Genomic DNA, 27,144 nt, shown 5'->3' on the forward strand with positions numbered 1-27,144 from the left:
ACTCCCCATAATTTTTTTAAAGTCAGGATGAAATGAGATACCTATTAAGTCTGTAGCATGATGTTTGATATATCTCATCCTTTCTATTTAACTAGAAATTAGCCCCTTTCCATGTGAAGCTGCAGGTCTTTGCCCCAGGGGTAAAGACTTCTGTAAGCATCTGAGTTTGTGGTCTCTGTGTGACTGTTTATTAGTATTATAATCTTTAAGGGGCCCAGGACTTACTACTCTGCAAGTTATTTTTCTTTTACATAATTTTCTTTTTACTGTGATGAGCCTAGGTGTGATTTTCTTCATATTTCCTGCTTGGGTTTGCAGAGCTTCTTGAACTTGTGGGTTGATGTCTTATCAGTTTTGAAAATTCTCAGTTGTTCCCTCTGTAAATGTTCTTCCTGTCTTTCCTCCCCCCCCCATTTTCCCATTTTCTCTATCCTTGTGGGATTGTGTTGAAAAATATGTTAGCCCTTTTCCCTGTGTTCCACATATCACATATACTTTTTCTGTATTTTCCATCCATTTTCCTTCTCTGGCCTTCCCTTTGGATATCTTTTTTTCTTTTTTTAATATTTATTTATCTATTTATTTATTTTGTCTGTGCCAGGCCTTAGTTGTGTCATGCGGGCTCATAGTTGTGGCATGTGGAGTTCTTAGTTGTGGCATACGTGTGGGATCTAGTTCCCTGACCAGGGATCGAACCTGGGCCCCCTGCATTGGGAGCACAGAGTCTTACCCACTGGACCACCAGGGAAGTCCCCCCTTTGGCTATCTTTTGACCTGTTTTCCATCTCACTAATCCTGTCTTCTGCTTTGCTAATCTTCTGTTGAGCCATCTATTGCATTCTTAATTTCAGTTACATTTTTCAGTTCTAAAATTTTCATTTGATTCTTCTTTACAGATTACAGTTCTCTGTTGAAAATCTCCCTTTTCATCTGTCTTATTCATCTTTTCCTCCCTCCCTCCCTTCCTTTCTTCCTTCCTTCCAGAACATACTAGTTATAGTTATGTTAAAGTCCTTTTCTTCTAACTCCAGTTAGTAGGTCACCCATGGGTCTGTTTTTACAATATTTTTTTCTCCTTGATTTTCAGTCATTTGGTCCAGTCTTGTGGTGCACCTGGTAATTTTTTATTGAGTTCTCGGTATTGTAAGTGAAGAATTGTAGAAGTCCCCATAGTATTCTTCTTCCAAGGGGTCAACCTTTTCTTTACTGGGCAGATGGGTTGAGGGTTAATGTACCTTACTCCAGTCAGGGATTGAACTGAGTCGAAGCTAGACAGAAGTTTGGGGAAGCTATTGTGCTTATATCCTGGGGACCAGGAGTCCCAAATGAGAGCCTGTGGTATTCACCAGGATCTCATTTCCCGATGGCTCCTGAACTCTAATTCTTCTCTTCCCAGCATATCAAGGCAGTGAGTTTGCATTTTTGACACTTTCTGTTTAGCTTTTTCATCTCATACCTTATGTAGCTTTGGAAATTCGCAGTTGTCCTTTGGAGAAAAGTGGCTGTGTAACAAACTCACTTCTTTGCCTCTGTCTTCCACTGGGGTCTTAGCCCATCAGGTCTCCAGTCCCCACAAGTACCAGAAGGTTTGCTGTTTTCCATCCTCCCAGGAATGGGCATCTTTCCAGGCAGAGATTCTCAGCCTCTGGTTGATAAATGCCTCCATGAAGAATGGCTGTAGAATGCCAGCTCACCTCTCCATGGTTTGTTCACCATCTTGGAGTCCTGACTCTTCTAGTTCAGGTTGCCTCAGCAGCCCTTTAATTGATGCCTTATAGTGATGTTTCTCTATAGTTCATTAAGCCTTTCTAGTTATTCTGGGTGAGAACATTGATGTGCCTCAGTCTACCCAAATGTTAGCTGGAAGGTGAGGACTACACAATTATTCTTGAAGGAAGTATCAATGATTAGATTATTTTTGTGAACTTCTTTTGGCCAGCTTTATCCAATCATAGGTGTTGGTATATGCATATTTTCTTGTTTCTCATTACATACTGATGAAGTAAAATGGAATATTTTTCTGAATTATTGTAATAATTTTTATAACTATCCTTGATTTATTAATTCATGGCCATTATAGTCAACATAGATTCCTAACTTTATTTTATAACTGAGGATTAAGGATGTCTTATGATTCTGTGTCAACAGTGAAATTGAACATATAAAGTTAGTGATAATATTGAATACATATAAAATGATTGAGTCAACAGTGAATATTCTACCATAACAATGAGAGTCAACAGTGAATATTCTAACATAAACTAAATAATGACTGTTCATGGTTTACCAGTTATTTAAAATAAATATTAAAATATTTTTTCTGAAGAGTAATATATAGTTTGTTTTACATAAAATTTCTAATTTTCTCTCACTTTGACTTAATTTTTATAATTATATTTTTCTGGGCTTCCCTGGTGGTGCAGTGGTTGAGAGTCCGCCTGCCAATGCAGGGGACACGGGTTCGTGCCCCGGTCCGGGAAGATCCCACATGCTGCGGAGCGGCTAGGCCCGTGAGCCATGGCCGCTGAGCCTGCGTGTCCGGAGCCTGTGCTCTGCAACGAGAGAGGCCACAGCAGTGAGAGGCCCGCGTACCGCAAAATAAATAAATAAAATAAATATTAAAATACTTTTTTCTGAAGAGTAATATATAGTTTGTTTTATATAAAATTTCTAATTTTCTCTCACTTTGACTTAATTTTTATAATTGTATTTTTCTAATTAGTATGAGATATTCTCAAATCTGACAAAAATACTTGTAATCTTGAAATGCAAAATTCATGTCTTTTAGAGGTTTATTATATTCCTGTCTCACTGCTGTGTTTTATGTCCATTAGGGCACACTGACAACCATTTTGCCCATACGCTATTTATTGACTTTGTTTGCGTAGTCAGACAGACAGTATTGTATTTAATATGCTAAAGTTGACTATTGTCAGCAGTGAGTATGTATAGTCCTCTTTCCAGCTTTTGAATTTATTCTGCCATTGAAGTTGTAGCAGTTGATAGACCAGTTGGAAAAATGAAACATGAGGATCTTAACCTTTAGCTGTAGTTGGGTTGCTGACAGTCATTAAGGGAACCATCTCTGGTTCCCCCTTACAATGTGTGTTTTGAGTATTTGAGTCTTTCAAATAAGTCCTTGAGGGCTGTCATTTTCTCTGCTCTCTGTGCAGGAAGAAGAGAGTGAAGAGGAGCCCAAACTGAAGTATGAAAGGCTCTCCAATGGGGTAACTGAAATCCTTCAGAAGGATGCCGCTAGCTGCATGACAGTCCACGACAAGGTAAGGTGGCCCATGTAGAGGATTCTGCTGTGAGTTGTTTCCGTGGTAAGTTTGTTGATACTTTGGAGTCTGGGTGCTTTGCATGGTGGGTTTTTTTTTTTTTTTTTACCGTAATCGTGTCTCCTGTCCATTCTTCCTCTCTCCTTTCTCGCCAACAAAAAACCAAAACAACAAGCAGAGATATTATATAAATGTATTTGTACACACACACACCACCCACTGCAAGGGTATATCGAGTAGGATTCAGACGATAATGGATGTGAAAGGTTTGTAGTAAGTGGTTCTCAGAAACCCTAGCACTTAATTCCTCAGCTCTTAAGTAGCAGAGTAGGAAAGTGTTAAGATGAGAAGTATTGTGGAGCTCATTGCTTCCGTGAAAGTAGAAGAGAGTCCATTGGAGGCCTTAGGAATCAGCAGCAAGGCCCCAGATGATTACTTATCTATTATATGAATGAATGAATAGATTCCACATCTGGGTTTTCGCTATAACAAAGCCCCCCCACCAACTTTCTGAATCCAGGCTAAGTACTATACAGGATGCTTAGCCCATTCTTAGACCAATTGGAGTATCAGAGGCCAGGGAGTTTCACCCATTGCTCTGTCTTCCCTATCAGCCCTGTGAGTGAGCCTTGGTACCTCCACAAAAGGCAGACCCCCAGCTCTGATCCATCTCCTGGCTTTATCCCTTTGTTACCAGCAGTATTGTCCCATCCTCCTCCTTACCTCCACCCAGTTCCCCTTTACTACCAATTTCATTCCACTGTAAACAGATTCCTGCACGGCAGTAGTATATGTGCTGTCTGTTTGGTTTTTGCAGAAACCCCTCCTTCGGCCCCGTTTCATCTCTCTACCCTTAAGGCCACACTCTAGAGGGTGTCCGTCCCTGGGACTTGAGGATCTTTTGGGCAACGCTCTCTTACCCTTTGTTCGTTGAAGCTGTTGTGTTCATCTTCCCACTAACCCTGTTTTGTGACTTTGTGGAGCCCTGATCTCTAATCCATTCTTTCTCTTTCTTTCTGTCAAGTGGTCAACTATCCTAAGTTAACTTTACCAGCAGATTCAATTCTCTAATGGCCCTGACCCTCATATGCCCCCCATCTACGCTCTCAGCTCCGAGTCAGTGCTCAGATGACCAAAGCCGCCCGCCACGTGCTGGTACACGTTGCGTGCCGAGGTGCACATGCCACTGAAAGGGCTGATATTTATTTGTCCTTCATCAGTTCCCCCAGTCCCCAATCCGCCTCTTCAGCCACAATCCCTTCACTCTCAGAGGATGATGTCATTTCTATTTAATTAAGGAAATGGAAACTACCAAGCATGATCAGCCTCAATTCCTGACCCCTTCCCCAGCTCATCTGAATCCATGCCCATCCTCCCCAACAGGAGCTGTTCTTCCCCCTGCTCAAGGACCTTTTTGTCCACTTCTTTACTTCCCCTCCCCTCATTTCCTCCCTTGTCTCCTAGCGATCAGGCTATGTCATGGAGCAGACATAACTCTAGCCCCACGTGACTACTGATCTAATTTCTGATTCTGTGAATGAACCTTTTTTGCATGTTTCATGTACATGGAATCATACATTGCTTGGTCTCTTGTGTCTGGCTTCTTACAGTTACTATCATGTTTTTGAGGTTCACTTGTGACGGAGCACGTATCAACACTTCATTCCTCCTTATTGCTGGATAATATTCCACTGTATGGACAGAACACACTTTGTCCATTCACCAATTTGTGGAAATTTCGATGCTTTTGACACTGTGGATCTTACCTTTCTTAAAACTTCCTTATCATGACACCATTTTCTTATCACTTTCTTGATCACTTCTGTTATTCCCTTCTGGTTTTCTTTCAGTTTCTTTCACTTCTACTTTTCCCTTACACGTTAGTTTTCCCAAGATTTGGTCCATTGGCCACATGTCTTCTAAATGTGTACTTTTCTTTCTTTTTTTTTAAAATAAATTTATTTATTTATTTGGCCGCGTTGGGTCTTCGTTGCTGCACACGGGCTTTCTCTAGTTGTGGCGAGTGGGGGCTACTCTTCGTTGCGGTGCGTGGGCTTCTCACTGTGGTGGCTTCTCTTGTTGCTGAGCACAGGCTCTAGGCAAGCGGGCTTCAGTAGTTGTGGCTTGCGGGCTCTAGAGCGCAGCCTCAGTAGTTGTGGCGTACGGGCTTAGCTGCTCCACGGCATGTGGGATCTTCCCGGACCAGGGCTCGAACTCGTGTCCCCTGCATTGGCAGGCGGATTCTTAACCACTGCGCCACCAGGGAAGACCAAGTGTGTACTGTTCTTGATATTTAAATTTCTTGATTTCTGTGGCCACCTCCACCCTGACCCTTCCAAGAATAGCGTGCTTATTTATCCAGGTGCCTCCTACACAGCTCTACCTTTGGTTCTGTTTTTACCTGAGACTCACCATGTCCATAATGAGCTCATCTTCTTTTCCCTTCCTTCCCTTGCCTCTGTAGTTTTTGGGTTCTCTGCCCCATTTGGTGGCATCACCTAAGCCAAAGCTGACTCCTTCTCCTTCCGCCCAGTCATTCCCTAAGTCCTGGTGGTTCTCTCACCACCCCTGCCCTAGCCAAGGCCCTCATCTTCTCCTGGCTGTACTTGTGTGCCTCTCGTTTTTCTACCCAGATCTGATTTTCATCATCCAGTAAATAAAAGTCTGAGCTCCTTCATGTGGTGTTTAAGGTCCTCTGAGATCTTGCCTCCTTGTGTGATTGGCCCCATATCTGATCACTTTCTGCCACAAGTGCGATGGTCTGGCAGCAACTCCTGACTCTTCTTACTCACAACATCTCTTCTGCCTGGATTCTACCCCCATGTCACCTGCTTGAGTTTACTCCCATGCTGAGTCAAAGACCTTTTAGTACAGGCATTCATCATTTCTCCCTGGAACTAATGAACACACCGTGAACCAATCTATTTTCTTTCAGATTTGGTTTCATCCTAGTCCATTTTTAACACTTCTTTCTACTGAAATAATCTTCCAGGAATTCAGATCTGATCATGTACTCCCCCTCCCTAGAATTCTGTATTGGCTTCCTGGTGTCTTCATGATTTGGTCACATTCCCCCACCCACCCACCCACCCCAAACACACACTCACTTTGTTACCTTTCATCTCTCCATAAATATTCCCCGGTGGTGCAGTGGTTAAGAATCCGCCTGCCAATGCAGGGGACACAGGTTCGAGCCCTAGTTCGGGAAGATCCCACACGCTGCGGAGCAACTAAGCCCGTGCACCACAGCTACTGAGCCTGTGCTCTAGAGCCTGCGAGCCACAACTACTGAAGCCCGCATGCCTAGAGCCCGTGCTCCTCAACAAGAGAAGCCACTGCAGTGAGAAGCCTGCGAGCCGCAACGAAGAGTAGCCCCCGCTCGCTGCAACTAGAGAAAGCCCGCGCGCAGCAACGGAGACCCAATGCAGCCAAAATTAAATAAATAAATAAATAAAACCCTTCATTGGCTCTCATTACACGCAAGATGAAGTCTGAAAAGTTTAAAAAAAAAAAAAATTCAGAAGTCTCCTGTTAACCAACCTTGCCAATCTCATTGCCTGTCTCCTGCCCTGGATGCTTCCACCATATAAAACTATTTGTGATTTTTCTGCCTGTGTCCTGCTTTTTATGTGACTACATGCCTTTGTGCAAGTTGTATCCACGCTGTCTAAAATGGTCTTTACCACAAGCCTGCCCCATCTGCCTCAGTGTCTGCTGTCTAACACTCCTTCAAAGTTGACCCTTGAACAACATGGATTAGAACTGCACGGGGTCCACGTATACATGGATTTTTTTCAGTAGTAAATACTACACGGTCCCTGGTTGGTTGAATCTGTGGCTGTAGAACCACTGATCTGGAGGAACCGTGGATCTAGAGGGCCAGCTATAAGTTATATGTACATTTGCAACTGCAGGAAGGGTGGGTGCCCCTAGCCACCCCCCAGATTGTTCAAAGGCCAACTATCTACTATTGAAAAAAATCTGTGTCTAAGTGGACCCTCCCAGTTCAACCCTGTGTTGTTCAAGAGTCAATTGTACGTACTTTTAAAGCATACTCGAAAAATTTAATCTTAATCAATTTTTTATTTCTGTCTCCATCATTTTACCATCATCCTTTTAAATCACACGTGCTTATTGTCTAAGCATATCATAGGTGCTTTTTGTGTGTGTGTGTGTGTGTGTGTGTGTGTGTGTGTGTGTGTTGAATAAACCACCAAATTGATGAAAAGGAGAACAAAGTTTGCCTCCCCAGAGGTCAAACTTTATTAACACCATACTTAATCCAACTTGGCCAAGGAGCCTGACGGTGGGAACTGTAGTCAGACTAAGTTTGAGAACATGCACTCTTGATCTGAGGCTCGTGTTTCTATCTACCAGGCTTCTGATCCAGTGGAGAGTATTTTAGCTCTTAATTCTGGCCCTAGCTCTGCCACTCATTGACTGTCTCCAGGGAAGTCACATCAACTCCCAGAACTTATTTCCTTATGTGTAATTGAAGGCAGTCCATGCTCTAATGCTTTGAATGCTGTAAAGTGCTAGGTGAAACATAGATATTACTGTACAGCTGAACACATTTGAAATGTGCTACTTCTTGTTTCTTTCGTGGTGTCCAAAAGACTGCTTATTGCTTCTCCTACCTGTTTACTTACAAAAAGTCCAACTGTTCAAAGGAAAAGCAGTTATGCTAGTGGATGGTTCAGAAGGATTCAATGCCCAAATGATAGTTTATCAAATGAGTCAAGTTTCTGTATTTAAACAGGAAAGGGACTGATTAAATTATGTTTATTCTTTGCCTATGCTGGATTTTAAGTGCTCTCAGGTTAAAAGAAAAAAAATTCAATAGTTACAAAAGCACAGAGCTTTTCATGTCTGGAAGGAGGGTCATATTTAAAGGATTTATATTTATGTTTGTGATTTGTGGCCAATTCTGCATTTTTTTCTTGTATTTTAAGTAGTCGAAAGCAACTTAAAAACTTTCATTTCATTAGCAAATGAAAGTATGACTCATTAATAGTTTTGGTAGTTAAAATTTTAAGAACTAGACGATTGCCTTATCAAACTTGATTGTTTTTTGTTTTTTTTTTCTTTTTTATAAATTTATTTATTTACAGTAGTGGCACATGGGCTTAGTTGCTCCGCAGCATGTGGGATCTTCCTGGACCAGGAATCGAACCCGTGTCCCCTGCATTAGCAGACAGATTCTTAACCACTGCGCCACCAGGGGAGTCCCAAACTTGATTGCTTTAAGAGCACATAAAGTTATTTCTAAAAGGGAGCAACAATAATTTATCTAATCCAAATGATGAAATGTTTTCCTAAAGAAAAGGTAGCTTGTCATAAAAACCACTGCATTTTTTTTCAAAGATGTTCTAAAGTAATTATAGTTTTAGGTTGAAATCATACAATCAAAATAATTATTTTATGTTTCCTTTCTGTCTTAAGTATTAAATGAATTAAACTAATTTTGAAAAGAATAAAGGAAAGAATTAATATTTGGGGTAAAGTACTCTGTATAGAACCTTTAAAACTTTGATAAACTATAATTGGAAGTTCAAGAATGGCCTTCACAGAGATATCAGAGAATGACCCAGTATTAAAGCATTGGCCCTCTTGGTTTTCTTTCTTTCTTTCTTTCTTTTCTTTTTTTGTTTTTTGACTTTTGGCCACGCCATGCAGCATGTGGGACCTTAGTTTCCCGGCCGGGGATCGAACCTGTGCCCCCTTCATTGGCAGCGTGGTGGAGCCTTAACCACTGGACCGCCGGGAAAGTACCCTCCCCCCCCTTAGTTTTCTAACAAAGTAAATACAGTGTTTATGAGGAGAGTCAATACTGTCGAGTACTTGGGTGTAGTGAGCTTTTAAAACCCATTCATTCTTTTACCATAGGTGGCCTCAGAATGGAGTATTGTTTGTAGCTAGTATTATGTGGTATTTTTCTATTCAGATATTTTCAGAGTGTCACTGTGGAGAAGAAATTACACCCCTCTGAGTCCTCTATTTCTAATTAGAATGTTCTTTTGCTTTGGAGAAAACAGCCCTGTTTGGTTTAAATATTCAGACTCATTCCCCCCCCCCCCAAAATTACCTCTTCCCCTGCCCTTTCCAGCGCCCCGACATTCTGTTTTCAGCAGCCTTGTTGTCTGCCCTGGATGAGTAATCGGCCTGGCACCTTGTGCATTCAGGCAGCCCTGTGCAGTGGAATCGTCATACCTAGTTATGTCTGCACACCTGATGTTTTATTAACCAGTATTGATTTTTTTACCCGGCGGACTTTTTTTTCTTCCTGAAAAAAAGGCAACCTTGCAGGAGTGAAAGGCATTGCAGGGACTGAATTTCTAATGAACCCCCTTCTTTTCTTTTTTGTGACGCCTCTTTAATGTAGCTTTATATTTTAAGCGCCTGATCTGAAATTTCATTTTCAGTAATTCCATTCTGAGAAATCCTTTTAAATCTTGACTTTCTGTAAGGTTAATTTTTTCAAGATTGTGCTGCTTGACTGAAAAGCTTAGTAGTGCCTATAAATTTAAGCATTTCGTTCTAGGTTGCGATGAAGCATGTTCACATGCAACAAAATACAGAGAATTTGGAACTCTTTGAGTACTGCTTAGAGAGATAGGAGGGAAGATAAATCTCATGTCCTATTTCAGGTAGTCCTAAAGTTTCTTCTCATTTCCTTTGGGTTAGTTCAAAGCATTAAAGAAACAGTGGGAGTTATGAACAGTTTTATGTCATAAAATGAATACAAAGCTCTACAGTTATTTTTGTGACAGAAAAGGATTTTTTTTCTTTTTTGCATTCAAAAATAAACATTGACACTTAATATCACACGTTTACTTTTAGAGAGGCATTCTCATGACAGTATAAGTACATCTGAGCTTTTGCATCTCAGTGTGGCATGGATTTTCCTTCCTAAATAAGATTACTTTGGTGTGTGTGTGTGTGTGTGTGTGTGTGTGTGTGTGTATGTTGAGCTTAAATGATAGCACAGATTTACGCAGTTGCCATAAAGTAAGGGGAGTTTACAAATCATTCCTTCAGACGCTGAGTTCAGCCGTGGGTTGGTCGTACGTTCACAGCTAATTTTAATTTGCTGCCTCAGTCCATCAGGGCATTGTGTACAGGCCGCATGCACACCATTAGTTGTCAGTAGATGAGGGTCCTCGTGAGTCATTCTGACAGCTAGCTTGCATGATCCCAAGAAAGAAGGCCCTGTTCTGTGATTTCCTCCAAGCTGGAAACAAGCCTTCTCAAAGGAATGTGCGTCTTCGAGGCATCGCAGATCACTTACACATTAAGTGTCTTGACTTTGCATATGGTTTTATTACTAATTATGTATGAATGGTCCATTAAGAAACTGACCCCTGGGGCTTCCCTGGTGGCACAGTGGTTGAGAATCTGCCTGATAATGCAGGGGACACGGGTTCGAGCCCTGGTCTGGGAGGATCCCACATGCCGCAGAGCAACTAGGCCCGTGTGCCACAACTACTGCTACTGTGCGTCTGGAGCCCGTGCTCCGCAACAAGAGAGGCCACGATAGTGAGAGGCCCGCGCACCGCGATGAAGAGTGGCCCCCGCTTGCCGCAACTAGAGAAAGCCCTCGCACAGAAACGAAGACCCACACAGCAAAAATAAATAAATTAATAAACTCCTACCCCCAACATCTTCTTAAAAAAAAAGCATATGCCATTAAAAAAAAAAAAGAAAGAAACTGACCTCTGTACCCCTCTGTTCTTCTTACAGTTCTTGGCGCTGGGCACACATTATGGCAAGGTTTATTTACTGGATGTCCAGGGGAACATCACTCAGAAGTTTGATATAGTAAGTATCCAGTATAAAATAATGTGCGAGCTAAATTTCATGCTGAAATCCGTGCTTTGAAATATTTGTTTTAGCCATTTGTTTTTAGAGCCTAAAGAAAGGATCTTTATCGATGATATTGGAGTGCTAAGAGTTCAACTCTGAACTTTGTAACCTGTGCTAAAAAGTTTTAAAGGTGAACTTACAAAGAAAGAGGTCTGTATTTATACATAATGTATTTTCACTGGGTATCTGCTATATAAACTCCTTTTAAAAATTTATTTTTATGAATCTGTTTAATTGCAGTTCTTTAGTTAATTATAGTCATCCATTTGGCTTTAAATGAAGCATTTAAAATACTCCTATGTGCATTTGTTTTAAACTGTAACTGTGAAATGTCTAGATGAATTGTTAATCAAAAAAAAAGATTGCTTTTATTGGTGATTAATGGTGCTAATTTACATACTCTGGGGGTTTGTGGAATCCTTAAAGTGTGAACCCCCTCATTTGATGACTAATGTCGATTGTAAGTACATGCCCCATAATCTTCTCCAGATGCCAAACGTAAATTGAAAATTGATTGATCACCTTGCTGTTTCAGTTTATCTCTTCTAAATATATAACGCTAATATTTTATGTGAATGTTCTGCGAGTTGGACTCTTAGGGGATTATATTGACTAAAAGAGAAGAGCCAGGCTTTTTATTTCTTTAATTGTGATTTGGAATCACCAAGGATGAAGGAAGTGTTGAATCTGAAGCTTGATTTTGGTGTTTAAGATGGGCTGAGAAAGTATCAAGTGTCCGTGGTTGTGTGAATGTGAACCTTTGGGATGAAAAAGGTGGTCATTTTGGGGAACATATTCCTTTGTTTGAAGAAAGCGTCAGCACTTGTTGAAAGATCCATCATAAGGTATTGGTGTAGTTTACAAAGGACACCACAGTTTCTAAAGCTGATACGTTATATATTAAAGGTACCAGGTTGCTTTGTTTTGCTTAAAAGAAACGGAACCACAGATGATGACAGTATCCTTGGAATCTTTGGAATAGTCCTGGAAGGGAATTGTGTGCTCTAACCACTGATCCATCAGGCAAATGGTGGGTTCTTGTTTGGCTTCGGCATCCCTTTCAGACAAGAGGATACTTTTGAACCTCCGTCTTCTCCCTCCTGGACACTGGCCACCCATTTTGATGATTTAATAAACATTTGGTCTTCGCATTACCATGCATTAAAATGTGAGCTGGGGGCTTCCCTGGTGGCGCAGTGGTTGAGAGTCCGCCTGCCGATGCAGGGGACGCGGGTTCGTGCCCCGGTCCGGGAAGATCCCACATGCTGCGGAGCCTGCGCGTCCGGAGCCTGTGCTCCACAACAGGAGAGGCCACAACAGTGATTGGCCCGCGTACCGCAAAAAAAAAAAAAAAAAAAAAAAAAAAAAAGTGTGAGCTGGTGCTAGGCAGAGCTCTTTTTTATGGTGTCACCCATATCTCCTCACCTTGAAAAAAGAGCTTTGCCTGGATGGCCTCTTAAATTTATGGCTCCAGTTTAATGATTCTGTTCAACTCTGCTTCTCAGTAAGTCTTTTTAATATTATATAGAAATTACTCGATTGCTGAGGTTCACAGGACAAACACTGCTGGTTCCATGGCCAAAAGAGAAACCAGGAGAAATACTGTACGAGTTGACTCGTGTCTTTCGTTACCCATTCATTCATGCGGTCCTTGTGTCTATTCAGTATAAGCCTTCAGCTTTATCTTTTCTGATGTCAGTTTTATGTCAGGTATATCCTGCGTCCTTTTCCAGGTAATTCCTGGTTCTTTCTTTTCAGTCCTGCCTTTATGACATCTTTGAAAATTAAGTTCTTTATAGCTTTGCACTTATTTTGGGGCAGGAGAGGAAGATGGTTTGGGGCTCTGTTTGTTCGTTTACCTCACACAAGAATTTAATAGTCTGCTGTGGAGAAGTTTTTCATGAGGCCTTGGGTCTTCATGACCATTACCTTAGGAGGTATATGACTTTCAGAATGTCATCGTCTTTTGAAAGGAGCCTTAATCTTCAGCTTCTCATCTCAGATGAGTTTTTTCCTTTATTTTTTTAATTTTCCTGTTTCTGGTGATGTGGCTGCTTTTGGGGGCTCCGTATCAGTGCTCTTAAAAAAGGGTTTTTTCAATTCTAAAGACACTTATGGCTTGAATTTGCAGATTTTCTTTGGATGTAATGATTGCCACATTCAATCAAGAACTGTTTTCTTCATTAGAGATGCAGCGAGAGTGAAACAAGTATTAAAAAAAAAACTAGTGAATTAACACCTCTGACTTTAGTCTTTACTTCTAGGTGAAACTAATTTAAATGAATTAAAATTAGATAACATAATAATACCTTATACTTGCATAACATTTAAAAAAAATTTTCTCAAGAGATGTCTCCTCAACCCATTCACTGCATTTATAGCTTTTGAATGCAGTAGTAATGTCACGAAGCAGTAGTTCAAAATTCTCACCTATCAATAGGGTTTTGTTTGGCAGAGGGTGGAGACATAGAGGAATCTTTATACCAGATGATTCTGCTATTTGTGTTGGAATGGAATCATTACATTAAAGGCTGTATAATTTTAAATGTGTATGATACAAAAGAAGAAATAACTAAACAAATCATTCTGCATGTTGAAGAAAGTGATTTGTTTTTCCATTAATATTTCAGGAGGAATACTGTTTAGCACACTCTACAAAAGCTAAGCATATGCCTTCCTAATGACCCAGCAGTTCAAAGTATATATCAAGAAAACGGAATACAGTGCATATGTCCCCAAAAAATTTATGTGTAGAAGAGTGTTAATAGTAGCTTGATTTGTAATAACTCCAAACTAGAAACAACCCAAATGTTCATCAGTAGTAGAATGGATAAGCAAATGATGGTATATTCTTAGCAATTAAAAAGAACAAACTATTGCTACCTGCAACAAACATGGATGAATTTCACTGTCTTAATGTTCATCCAAAGAAGCCAGACACAAATATGTACATGTTGTATGATTCCTTTTATATAATGGTTAAGAGAAGGCAAAATCGTACTATGCTGGTAGAGGCCAGATAATGATTTGACCCGGGAGAGAGCACAGGAAGAATCTTCTGAAGTGTTGATAATAGTCCCTATCTTGGTGGTTTCCCAGGAATATACATATGTAAAAATCACTGAACTGCACATTTGAGATTTGTGCACTTTATTCTATACAATAACATGCACACGCACGTGCAGAAATACCTATATACGTGTATGTCTCTTTGACCTTGAGCAGTGTTCAAATTATCCTTTGTTGAAGCAACCCTTTACTCTACTTACTTCTAAATCCCAGAACATTTCCTAGGTTGGTATCTTGTTCAGAGATCTTGATATAAATGAATCGTGCCGCTAAGATTATTCTTACAGCTGTATATTCTTCTGTAATTACATAAAAAGTTTGATAGAGAGGATTCTGTGCTACCCAACCATCCATGCCTGTTCTTTTGTGGATCAAAAGCAAAAACCACTAGGGTGATGATTTATTTTGCATGTTGATATTCAGATTTCAGTCCATCTGAAAGGATATTCAGAATATATGTTAATTAACATGCTTTAGCCACACGTGTGTTTTTTAAAGATTTTTTTTCCCTAGGTGTAACTTTATGTTAATTCAGATTTAATTGATAAAGTTCAATTTTACTGAAATCACAGAATAAAATTAAAATAGGTCTAGCTTCTCAGGTAAAGGGGCTCAAGTTGCTAAGAAAATTGCCTTCTTGCATATAGATCAAGCCATATTCTCCTGAATAATGGGTGTCTCAATTGCTTACACAGTATGTAACATATGACTTCAAAATCCTTAGAGGATCTCAAATTCCTTTTAAATTCCCACATGGCATCTATGCCCATATGATGTCATTAATCATAGTAGTTACTTTCTCTTTAATAGCCTTCACTTTCCTTAAGCGTATTAATTTATGGCTTACTAATTAAGAGTACTTACTGTACTTTGAAGCAATGAGCAAATTATTTTGGAGCATTATTCCATATGTTTTAAATCTTTATTAAGTGCGCTAGAGGGAGAGCAAAGAAGTCCACTGATCAAATAAATCTCTGCTCTTTACCTTTATGTGTTTTCTTTCTTTGCTAGAAATAGGAAATGAAAAGGTTTGGGTGTCATCATGCCATGGCAGAAGACATTAGGTAAATACTTACAAAATGGATCGTTCCAAAAAAGAAAGGAATAGGAAAACAAAATAGAACACGGACTTATTAGGCATTTTATATTAAGATAAATATGGAATTAAAAAAATTAATCTCTTAAAGAAGAGGTGGCTTCAGGATTCTCCTTGAACTCCAGATAGTAGCGTCTTTTGCTGTGTCTATTTTTTTTTAATTTGGCTGTGCCGCATGGCTTGCAGGATCTTAGCTCCCACTGGACCGCCAGGGAATGCCCATCTTTTGCTATTTCTATTGCTGTTTTTGATTTGGGATTAGACTAACACACTCTTTTCCTTACTGCTGATCCTTGGTACTTCTTATGGTCGTATGGAATTAAAAACCCAGATTTCTGTGAAAACTAGCTCACGCTACGGTATTTTAACCCCCTCTTAAGAGTTCTTTTTATTTCTGCTTATCTTCCCCACTCATCAGTTCAATCCCTGTGTCTTTGAGAACCCTGGACAGCTCCTCACAACTTCCCAGATCAAGTCCTAATCTGTGGCTAAGACCCTTGTCGTATGGCCGAAACCTACGTTTCCAATCTTAGTTTTAGTTTCTTCCCTCTCCAGTCATTCTGATCCACTCACCGTCTTCTGGTTATTGACTTGGACATGCTTGTTCCAGCCTTTTAATCACATGTTCCAAGGATGCCCTTCTTCCATTAAGTCCCGTTCTTTCTGCGATGTGCTTGTACTGAAGTGACCTCTCCTTTGAACTCCTGAATTATTGCTATTTTCACTTGCAGTGTTAATCTGTCATAGTGTCAGTTCCAGCTTCATGTTCATATTCAAGGTTTTGGAGGGCAGGGGCCATGTCTCCTACTATACCGCTCCCCTCTTTCTCTCCCTCTCTCTTGTCTCTGTGGCTGTTTGGTACCCAGTGAGCGTATCAGCTGATAATATCTTCTTGAAACATACTCATGGAACTGGTTCTTTTTCTGTCATTACTTAACCTCTCAGGAGGGCATCTGGGAGTCAGATCTCTGCTCTCCTGTGTATTATTCAACCCTCACACCCCACTGGATTTATAATTAAAAATGTTTGTATTGAGATCAGAACCTTAACTCTTACTTATGGAAAGTAAGCCTTTTATTCAGTGATACTTGGCGAGTTTTTAAGATATACTCAGACTTTTCCTAGTTCCTATGGAGAATCAATAAAGTCAAGAGAATGCAGAAGCTGAGGAGACTTTGGAGGTCATTCTAGATACAGAAGGTGCCGAGTCAGGAAACTGGAGGGAAACTGAGCTTGAGCTGCTTTGGGTCTCTATTCCCTGCCCGCTTACTGTTCCACTCCCCTATTCCAGTTCATTCCAGGCCTTCCTCACATATCTAGACGTTTCCCTCACCTAAGGTTGAAAAAGATGTTTTTGTGACTGGATCCTGCCTGGGAGTGACCATGGTTTCATTTCTCTCCCTGGGCTTTGGGACTCAGCCATCTTTTGGATTGCATGCCCGGCCTTTTGTGTGCTCTCTTTGTCTTAGAGGAATTTATCTCTAATATAAATCAGCTCTTCTTTTCTCTTTCCTTGGTATTGATATATAACTGTTGATTATAGGATCACCCATCTTTATTTTTATGTTTCAGCAAAAGAAAAGCTTACCTTCTCTCTCTTGGCCAGTGTCATCCTGAAAACTGAGGGTTCCTTTAAGCTTCTCAGATTGCATCTTTAATATTCACGAATACCTCTTATCCTTTCCATGGTTTAAGCATCTCCTTCTCCCTGGCACCTCCACTTCTGGAAAATACAGTACTTTTGTCGAGGTTATTTGCATCTGTGTCGAGGTCATTCCATCCAGAGAATGTGTTTCCTGAGGGCGGTTTCTCTCATTTCTCTCGCATCCTTAATGCTCAACGTAAAAGCTGATGAATAGCGAGAAGTTGATGGAACTTGGCTGAACCAATAGTTCTAATCTGTAAAGTTCCGTGTATCTGGACTACCTTCCAGATAATCAGGGTTTTACACCTTCCTTTCCTCCATCAGGATAACTGTGTGTACATTATGGGGAATCATGTGGAATCATCATGTATTACTCTTCGAGAGTAAATACAGATCCCAGGCATTCATTATTACCCTGAAGAGCCCAACTCTTTGGGGCTCATTCATAATGTAGCCAGAATAGTGTGGGGTGACTATTCATTAAAAGAACCCTTGGAGCAGATCTAAAAATGTAAGCTATCTATCTGTGAACAAAGAAACCCTGCTCTACTATTGGTCGCAGGGTACTTGTTTATCGACCTGAAGCACATCCCATCCGTATGTGCAATTCCAGGTGTGGCATCATTACTTGGGAAGCAGGGCATGTATCTTTTGATATTATCCAAGTGGTACAGTGTTGGCTCAAATGTGGCAGTGTCTGTACTATCTGTCTAAGACTGACTGACAGGTCTCAGCTTCTTATGTGTTTAAGAATCTGTTTTCTATATTTGGACTCAGTATCCTGAGTGATAAGTATGTCCAATGAGGTGAGAATTACTTAAATGGAAATCAGACTTCTGAGAAATGATGCCAAGGAAAGTCCTGTTTCCCATTTTCTGCATTTTTTTTTCATAAAGTCTCCAGTGTGTGGATTAAGTGTTTATCAGTAGGTTGATAACTTTGGTAGCATCTCTCTGTAGAGGTGAGTAAGGAAACAGGTTCAGCTTTGAGAATGCTTCTCTCATTGAAAATAAAGTGTCGTGCTTACAGAATGTTGTCATATCTGATCTTTAAGTGGTAACTGCATTTGGGCAAATATCTCTTAAATAGCTAAAATTTTAAATATTTCTTCACCAAATTACCCTGGTGTTCTACCCATTTCATAGTCAGGGTTGAAAGAATTGTAACTTTTTGGAACTTGACTCTGAGCTGGGTAGTAGACTGGAGCCTAATTGTCAGAAAGCCCGTGGACTCTATTCTGTGGTAAAGGAGAGCCTCATGCTGGGGCTTCTTTGGGGATCAAGCGCTTATGACAAAGTCAGAACAGTAAAAGGATCGTCAACAGTGTAGAGACTCGGAGGAGGAGTGATGAAGTTTGCAAGTGGGAGAAAGTGAAATTTGAGGTGAATCTTGAAGGATGAATGAGCATTTTTCGACTGTTGGAGTGGGTTTGGGCCAGGTGATGGATGGTTCCTGTGAAATAGGGAATCACAAAGGGCAGGGAACTTTGATCACAGACTTTACATCTACACATACATTTTGTTTTTCCTCCAGTAGCTCAAGAATAAGGGGGTGGAGAGGAAAGAATGGATGGGGATGTGCAATGAGAGAGACTTAGGCAGCAGGTTTGGCAGAAGGACTGAAGGAAAAAGAAAAGTAGTGTTTTCCTGAGGACTGACTTTGGAGTTTGGACTGTTTAGGGAAGCAAGTGAAGTGAGAACAGTGATGGGAAATCAGGTGTCATGGACTTGAAGGCAGGGACTTTATATATGGGTGTAAGTGTCTGTATACAGTTTAATAACAAATCATTTATACCTTGAGTTTTGTTTTGTTAGTAATAGACATCCAAAGACTGAAAGGTCTCAGGAAACCCTTACAGAGCATGTTTCAAAATAAGGGTGTATTACTTCTTCCTTAAACAAGCGCTACTTTTCTATCTGAATTGTTTTGTTTTGTTTTTTAATTGGTGTATAGTTGATTTACAATGTTGTGTTAGTTTCAAGTGTACAGGAAAGTGATTCAGTTATACATATATATACATTATTTTTCATATTCTTTTCCATTATGGTTTATCACAGGACATTGAATATAGTTCCCTGTGCTATACAGTAGGACCATGTTGGTTATCTGTTTTTTGGGTTTTTTTTTTGGCTGCGTTGGGTCTTCGTTGCTGTGCACGGGCTTTCTCTAGTTGTGGCGAGTGGGGGCTACTCTTTGTTGTGGTGCAAAGAGTTGTTGTGGTTCTTCTACCTGAAGCAGTTGCTGTAGGTTGTTTGATAGGATACTCTGGCGAGGCCTGAGTTGGAAGTGGGAATTAGGGGAGGGGGCTGAACCCCATTCTCATCATATAGAATACGTTTCTTCATGGAAAAAAGCAGGTCTGTAATTGCCTGGAGCCATCCAGGAGCCAACTTTTCAGTGCCCTGTACACCTAATGAACGATGCTAAATTGGGGAGTGATACAGGGATGAACATCCTCGGGTGGGCTGGGAAATCTTGTGACTGATTATTTCCTTTGAACAAATCCCTTGAGGTGAAATCACTAGGGCAGACACTATGAACATTTTTAAGGTTCGCTGCATATTCCTGTATTCCACTGTGCTTAGGTTATACTAAATTATATTCCCACCAGCACTGGATGAGAATATGTCAGTATATCTCGTCACCTGCATAGGCTGTCATCATTCAAAAAATCTTTGCCACTTAGATTTCTAGATTTCTAAAAAATGGGAATTTATTGATCTAGTGTATATTTTTTTGGTTACTAATGAGACTGTGTACTCTTTTGAGAATTGCTGGTTCCTATACTTTGTCAGTATGTATGTAAAGGTCTAAATTGATTTGTAATTAAAAAGTTCATTGTTGACAAGCAAAAATAACAACATTGATCTGGGCAACTCATGCGATGGCTCAAAATCAGAAGTCACCAGCAAGTCAAATTTAATACTTGCAAGTAAATCTTTCTACTATTAAATAAAACGCTGCTTTACTTTTAGGACAACATCCATTTTAAATTAATGCTTGAAATCTGAACTGTATTGTTTTTGTTTGGTCACCTGTTTTGATTCTTTAAGTTCTAAAAAAGCTTGTAATCATAAAGTTTAGCAAGTTTTAACAATGAATATATTTCTGTTAAAATATTAGTTATAGAATGAACTCATACAGATCAATAAGGAAAACGCAGACAACCCAGGAAGAAATTGGGCAAACAGTATGAACAGGAAGTTCTCAGATGGAGAACACCAAACGGCTCCAATAACCACATAAAAAGATGCTCACTTTCTCTAGCAGTGACAGAGTAATCAGGGAAATGTGAAGTAAACCAACAATGAGATACGATTTCACACCCATCAGTTGGACAAACATTTAAAAGTCTGATCAGTACCAGGGCCAGGGAGTTAGGTGCTCTCTTCCTTGAGGGCTTGTAGAGTCCAGACACATCTCCTTGTTGGAAGAGTAACAAAAGTCTTCTAGTCTATGGTTTATCTTTTAATTTCTCATTTATGATATTTTCAGTTGTTCAGAGGTTTTTTTTTAACATCTGTATTGCATTTTAATCTAAATGCAATAAACATATATCAGTCTTCTCATTATCGTATTTTTTGTCTTCTGAGGGAAAATTTTTTTGGTCCCCCCAAAGTTGTAAAGATATCCTTCCGCACTTTCTTCCCATGGTTTTAAAGTTTTGCTTTTTACATTTAAGTCTACATTCTTTTTTTTAAATGATGTTTTATTTATTTATTTAGGCTGCGTTGGGTCTTCATTGCTGTGTGCAGGCTTTCCCTAGTTGTGGCAAGTGGGGGCTACTCTTCGTTGCGGTGTGCAGGCTTCTCATTGCAGTGGCTTCTCTTGTTGTGGAGCACAGGCTCAAGGTGCATGGGTTTCAGTGGTTGTGGCATGTGGGCTCAGTACTTGTGGCTCACGAACTCTAGAGCACTGGCTCAGTAGTTGCGGCGCATGGGCTTAGTTGCTCCGCGGCATGTGGGATCTTCCCGGCCCAGGGCTCAAATCTGTGTCCCCTGCATTGGCAGGCGGATTCTTAACCACTGCACCACCAGGGAAGTCCCTAAGTCTTCATTCTTCCTTAAGGAAAATCATCCTTACTGTACCACGAGGAGAAAGATTTATTCCTTGATTTCAAGATGGAGTCTGAAGTTCCTGCTTTGCCCAGAAAAGAAAGGACACACAATTTATAACCCCCTGAGCCTACTGATGTCCCATGTTCTTTTCTTGGCCCTGCTTCAGACCTTGACTTGGTTGCATTACTGGCAGTCCAGCTACTCCAGAATGGATGTGGAAAGAGCCGTGCTGATGGGGTGATCAGAGATGGAGGCTGATGGCCCGCAGAAGGGTGGTGGCCAGGTTCTGGAGAGGGCAGGATGTGGTCCTCGGGTGGGGGTTGGACACTGTGGTGCTGTGGCTGCGAGTCAAGTTCAGGGTCAGACTCCTAGCTTTCAGCCCTTGCCCCACCTTCATTAGCTTGGGTGGGTTCTTTAACCTCTCTTTCACTTTCTTTATAAAATGTAGAGCATAGTCACACCCCTGATTTATGTGACTATTTTAAGAATTATTTGTGAAATAATTTATCATCAAGTATTTAGTGCAAGGCTCAGCCACTGATAACCACCGTGAGGAATGGGGTCACGTCCAGAGTCTGACGGCAGACATTTACGACGCTTCCCGAAGGAGAGCTGTTATTTTTGAATTCATTTATGTGGTTGGCTTTCATACTGTTCGCTGTGTACAGGACAGGAAGACACACAAGAGAGGGAGGGAGGAAGGAAAAAGGAGAAAGAAGGGAAGAAGAGAGAACCTTCTGTGACACGCCTCTTCTTCCCACTGATTTGCTACCTGCTGCATCGGATCCTTTGTTTAGTTGGCGAGCGGGCCCCTTTTATCATAGGGCTCAAGGAGGCTTACTTCTTTGCCGTCTGAAGAACATGTTTTCTTACGTAACTGGGTTCTGCACATGGATCCCAGCGCTGACGCAGTGAGTTGACTTCAGGAGTTTCTTTTCAGTGTAGAGGCACTGCAACTTGGTTTGCAAGATGCTGCTTTTGAGAACCGTTGAGAGATGGCAGTCTACTTGGGAGGTGACTTGATGGTGAATTGATAAAGCAGTGATTTTTACAACAGAGAGCATTATAACAATAATTCCCGTGGTAAGAGTAGAGCTGAATTTGTGAAGTTTTAAGTGGTCTTTCTTCATCTTATGTCTGAAAAGGAACTGAGGCATTTTCTATTTTCTATTTGGTTAATGACTTAGTCTCAGTCATTTAAACTATTTGTACTGCCTTTTTTTTTTTTTTTTTTGGCGGTACGCGGGCCTCTCGCTGTTGTGGCCTCTTCCGTTGCGGAGCACAGGCTCCGGACGCGCAGGCTCAGCGGCCATGGCTCACGGGCCCAGCCGCTCCGCGGCATGTGGGATCTTCCCGGACCGGGGCACGAACCCGTGTCCCCTGCATCGGCAGGTGGACTGTCAACCACTACGCCACCAGGGAAGCCCTGTACTGCTCTTTTGAGATAAGTGATTTTTTTTTTCCCCCAACCTGTGGAAACACAAAGCCTTTCCTTTCTCAGAGGTTGGTTTTAGATAAAGAGAATTCATTAACATCCCTGCTGCTATTATTAAGTCATAAATGAAAGTGAGAAGCGAGAACATTTGTACCCCTAACAGACTTTTCCTTCATTATTGATGGTGTCGTTAACTTGATATTGAGGAATTAATTAGGGATATCTCGTGAGATGTTCAGATAACTTTGTAGCCATCATGGGTTTGCATTGTGTTCAGCTTTCTTGAGCTGCTTTTGTTAGTGAAGTTTGTCCTCAAAGGTGGGCCAGCAGTGGCATAGCAGATCCTTAGGACTTGGACAGTCTAAGGGGTAGCCCTCTAAAACTTAATTTTAAAGAACAGTAATATGCTTATTATTCCTTTTCTAGTTATATGGTCTCAGGGATGACGACCCCATTTCTGTTGCCTTAACTCTTATAGGAAAAATGTATTATAGGCTCTGGGGCAGTGTTCTCTGGGAAAAAAAGGAGTTTTGTTTTCTGGAATTGTAGTGTTGAACCCCGTAGGCTGGGAGGCTCGGGGACATGGCCAACTACAGAGGACACCTGATTCACCACCTTTCAGTCAAACGTATTTGGGTGTTAAAACATCACTGTTTATTTCTAAGCTCAATTATTATTTGAAATAATTTAGCAAGTTGGGCTGTGTGACGTGTGAAAACCTCTGTGTTGTGACTTACTGTACGGACGGAAGGGCTGGCCCTGTGCCTTCTCTGCTGGGTCACGGCTCTCTGTGCTGACGCCACTAAACTGTTCCCAGCAAGGTCCTGCCTTTTCATTAGACCATGTATCCCTCATAAGTCCTTGTTTCTTTATCAGTGGGGTCTAGTGGGCCAGACCAGGTTAAGCCTCTTTTTAAATCTAAATACTCTTATCGACAAAAAGCCAATCTTCGCCTACCTGCAAAGACTTGGCTTTTCCAGGCCCCTGATGGATAGGATCCCTTCAGAAGGCCCCATCTCTTCTCCTCCTCTCTGTTTACTTCTGTCTCTGTGACATTTATCCTCCATCATCACCCGTTTATCCCCTAGATGCTGCTTGCGGCTCATTCTTTTGCTGGTTCCTTGTATCGCCACCACCCTTGCTCAAGTCTTTATTGAGTCTCACTTGGGTTACTGCAGTGAAACGCCACTGATCTGCCGTAGACACCTCGTGTCTCCCCTAATCTCTCCTTCACACAGCGGCCCAAGTCATCTTCCCAGAGGAGTGCTGGGATTTTGTTACTCCCCTTCCTGAAAATACTCCTTGTGCCTCCTTGATGCCAAGGGAATAAAACAGAGCTCTCTCTGCAGCCCTCAGGGCTTCTGCTGTCTGGGCTACAGTCTCCTCCCACATCGTGGCCTGCCCTGTATCCTGCTTTGTCCTTTGGCTCTAGCTGGAATGTGCTCTCCTGTCTTTTGTCTGTGGAAATGCTGTGTCCCTCTCTCTCTGTGATACCTTCCCGATGACTGCACACAGAAGAGTACATCCTTCGTGTTCATTCAGTGATTGCTTCTTTTTTTAAAAATCTTTATTTTATATTGGAGCATAGTTGATAAACAATGTTATGTTAGTTCTGGGTGTACAGCAAAGTGATTCAGTTATACCTATACATGTATCTCTTCTTTTACAAATTCTTTTCCCAGGATATTGAGCACAGTTCCCTGTGCTATATGGTAGGTCCTTGTTGGTCATCTCTTTTAAATCTAGCAGTGTGTACATGTCACAGTGATTGCTTCTTATTCCTTTAGCCACCATTCTGTGAGGATGTGCAAGGGGTATAAAGAATAATAAAACACAGCCCCTGTTCTCAGGTTGGATCAGTTGGGGAACTAGTCACATAACGATCTGTAATATAACATATTAAATTGTAAAATAGAGTAAAAAAAAGTGTAAAATTGTACACTTCTGTATACAAAGTGCTGCAGTCAGACTGTGTACACACCTTGAAGGCAGGCCTTGCTTATTTTTGTTTAATCCTCTCTGTATTATGTAGGGGTTTTGATGATATCAGTCTTTTGTGAAATGCATTTATTAGTGAATTGTCCTTCTGCATTTTTCCCTTGTAATAACATGACTTTGCATGTCTCTGGTAACTCAGCTCTCCTTTTTTTTTTGGCCATGCTGCGTGGCTTGCGGGATCTCAGTTCCCCAACCAGGGATTGAACCTGGGCCATGGTGGTGAAATCCCAGATTCCTAACCACTAGGCCACCAGGGAACTCCCCCTGCTTTCCTTTTTCTATCACTCCTCCCTCTGTATCTTTGTTGGGTACATGTATAAACAAGGAAACTTTTGACTCAGGTCAAGAACAAATCATTTTTATCACACTTCACACATTATATTTCACCATTTGAAAGCTGTCAGTTGTATTTCTTTTCAGGTCATTTATATATGGAACAAATGTTAATCCCTTTAATAATGGTTTTCCGGTAAAACAGATTGTTTTTACAGTGGCGTCACAATGTAGCACAGTGTCTGGTACCAATACCAGAAAGAGAATCTCTGCTGACTCCTTCTGCTGTCACTCAGGGTGATTTACTAGAAGGTTCTGCTAACGTTTTTCTCCCTCACCTGCCAAATGTAGTGTTGTAGGTAACCAGCCGAGGCATCGCAGGGAGACTTCTCCAAGGTGTCCACCCTGAACTGTTAAGCGCGTGAGCATGGCAGGCTCTGGGGGGAATGAACTCCGACCCTGACTGGCTACTCATCCGTCTCACTGCAGAAGACTACTGTGGCTTTGTCGCATCCCTGGAAGGTCACTGTCTTTTTTTCTATATTTATTTATTTATTTATTTATTTTTGGCTGCGTTGGGTCTTCATTGCTGTGCACGGGCTTTCTCCAGTTGCAGCGAGCGGGGGCTACTCTTCGTTATAGTGCGCGGGCTTCTCACTGCGGTGGCTTCTCTTGTTGTGGATCACGAGCTCTAGGCGCGCGGGCTTCAGTAGTTGTGGCTTGCGGGCTCTAGGGCGCAGGCTCAGTAGTTGTGGCGCACAGGATTAGTTGCTCCGCAGCGTGTGGGATCTTCCCGGACCAGGGCTCAGACCCGTGTTCCCTGCATTGGCAGGCAGATTCTTAACCACTGCGCCACCAGGGAAGTCCTCACTGTCTTAAATATGAACAGTGTTCCAGTGATTTGCAAGCTTCCTAAGGGCAAGGACCCCAGTTAACATGTTCACGACATGCACCTGGCGTCCAGGATAGTCCTTTGCGTTTGAATTAAAGAGGGAATGTGGACCAAAAGGCTGTTTTTGCCTTTTATCAAAGTAATGTTTTAATTGGTGCCGAGATCATGACTCTGACTTGGGTACATGTCGTGTGCAAGCCAGCCTCCTACCCTTGTGGCAGGGGATGTGGCTGGCACAGGCAGAAGACGACGTTTAACAAAAGGAAAACAGCTCTAGGAGTCAGCAGTGTGCCTAGTTCTTAGGAGGCAGTCCCTTCCAAATCCTCCCTGTGCTTTTAAAGGTTGTCAGGATTTAGAAAGCGAACATCTATCTAATACGTCTTCTGTAGGTGCCAAGGCTGTCCACGACCCCGCCGTGCTGCGGTTGTGTGTCCAGCGGGTGATGTCCGAGCCTTTTGGGAGTCAGCCGCGCACATCCGTCGCCACCAGGCTGGGACAGCAGTGGGGTTTGTGCGGTCAGAGGAGGTTGCACGTGGTCCTTGTAAATTGCTAGCATCTAAGTTACATGCAGTGTGCTCTTACGGGGGTGGTGGCTAAGGACTCTTGATGGGAGAATAGTTTTCAAAGTTCAAAACAAAGTATTTAGGAATGTTTTCGTGAATAGCAGGGACTGATTTATAAGCAGTCTTAGAAATGCAGAAAATTTAAGCTCAAGTGTTCACTTAAAACAGTGATGACAGTAAGTGGACAAAAATTCTTTCCTTGCCAAGCAGGGTGATGCGTCCTCAAAACTTCTCTTCATTCTTCTCATTTCCAGATGATTCTTATTTCTTCTGGATGATTTTCAGGATATTGGTTAGAGTTTAAATCAAGGAATTCGTTTTCTAATAGGATAATTTGATTCTTTGATCATTAGAATGGAAGTTAAATTTAAGTGGAGAATTAGAGACATTTAATAAATATATATTTTTTCCTATCAAACAGTATTCTTCTTGTGGAAGTTATAGAATATGAAGGCTATCTGGTGATAAACATAGACAGTGGACTCTGTACCTTAAAGTAATCACTTCCTATTATTCACATAAAGTTTGTACCATCAAAGAAAAGCTGTGTTGAACTATAAAGCTACTTGGAGCACTACAGCGAGTTTGAAATCACTGCGAGGAGAGTCATCTGTAGTTCAATAAATGATGATATTTGGGGAGTATTTTTGAGTTCCTGTATTAGGAGTACAGTAGACCTCACCTGAAATAACAGACATGTAATTGTTTGACTTTATTAAAATAACAATATTGGTATGCTCAGTATTTAACTAACATGTAAGTTATTCAAGTAAATACTTTTCACTTTGAAATCAGCTTATGTAAATAGGTTGTACTTTTAAAAAATTGAAGTATAGTTGATTTACAATGTTGTGTTAGTTTCAGGTGTACAGCACAGTGATTCAGTTATACCTATATATTATTTTTCAGATTCTTTTCCCTTATAGGTTATTAGAAAATATTGAGTATAGTTCCCTGTGCTATACAGCAGG

General features: G+C 41.2%; 1 protein-coding gene across 1 annotated transcript in view; it reads left to right on the top strand.

The window, feature by feature from the left end:
- The window catches only part of VPS41 (VPS41 subunit of HOPS complex), a 188,297-nt gene that overhangs the window by 36,741 nt on the left and 124,412 nt on the right, over positions 1–27,144 (top strand). Inside the window, exons 3-4 of the mRNA XM_082846260.1 lie at positions 3,174–3,281; positions 11,022–11,099. Coding sequence (XP_082702386.1) covers positions 3,174–3,281; positions 11,022–11,099 — 186 coding nt within the window. The remainder of the gene's footprint in view (positions 1–3,173; positions 3,282–11,021; positions 11,100–27,144) is intronic.

The sequence above is a fragment of the Leucopleurus acutus genome (assembly GCF_964270905.1).
Source record: "Leucopleurus acutus genome assembly, chromosome: 9".
NCBI classification, from domain to species: domain Eukaryota; kingdom Metazoa; phylum Chordata; class Mammalia; order Artiodactyla; family Delphinidae; genus Leucopleurus; species Leucopleurus acutus.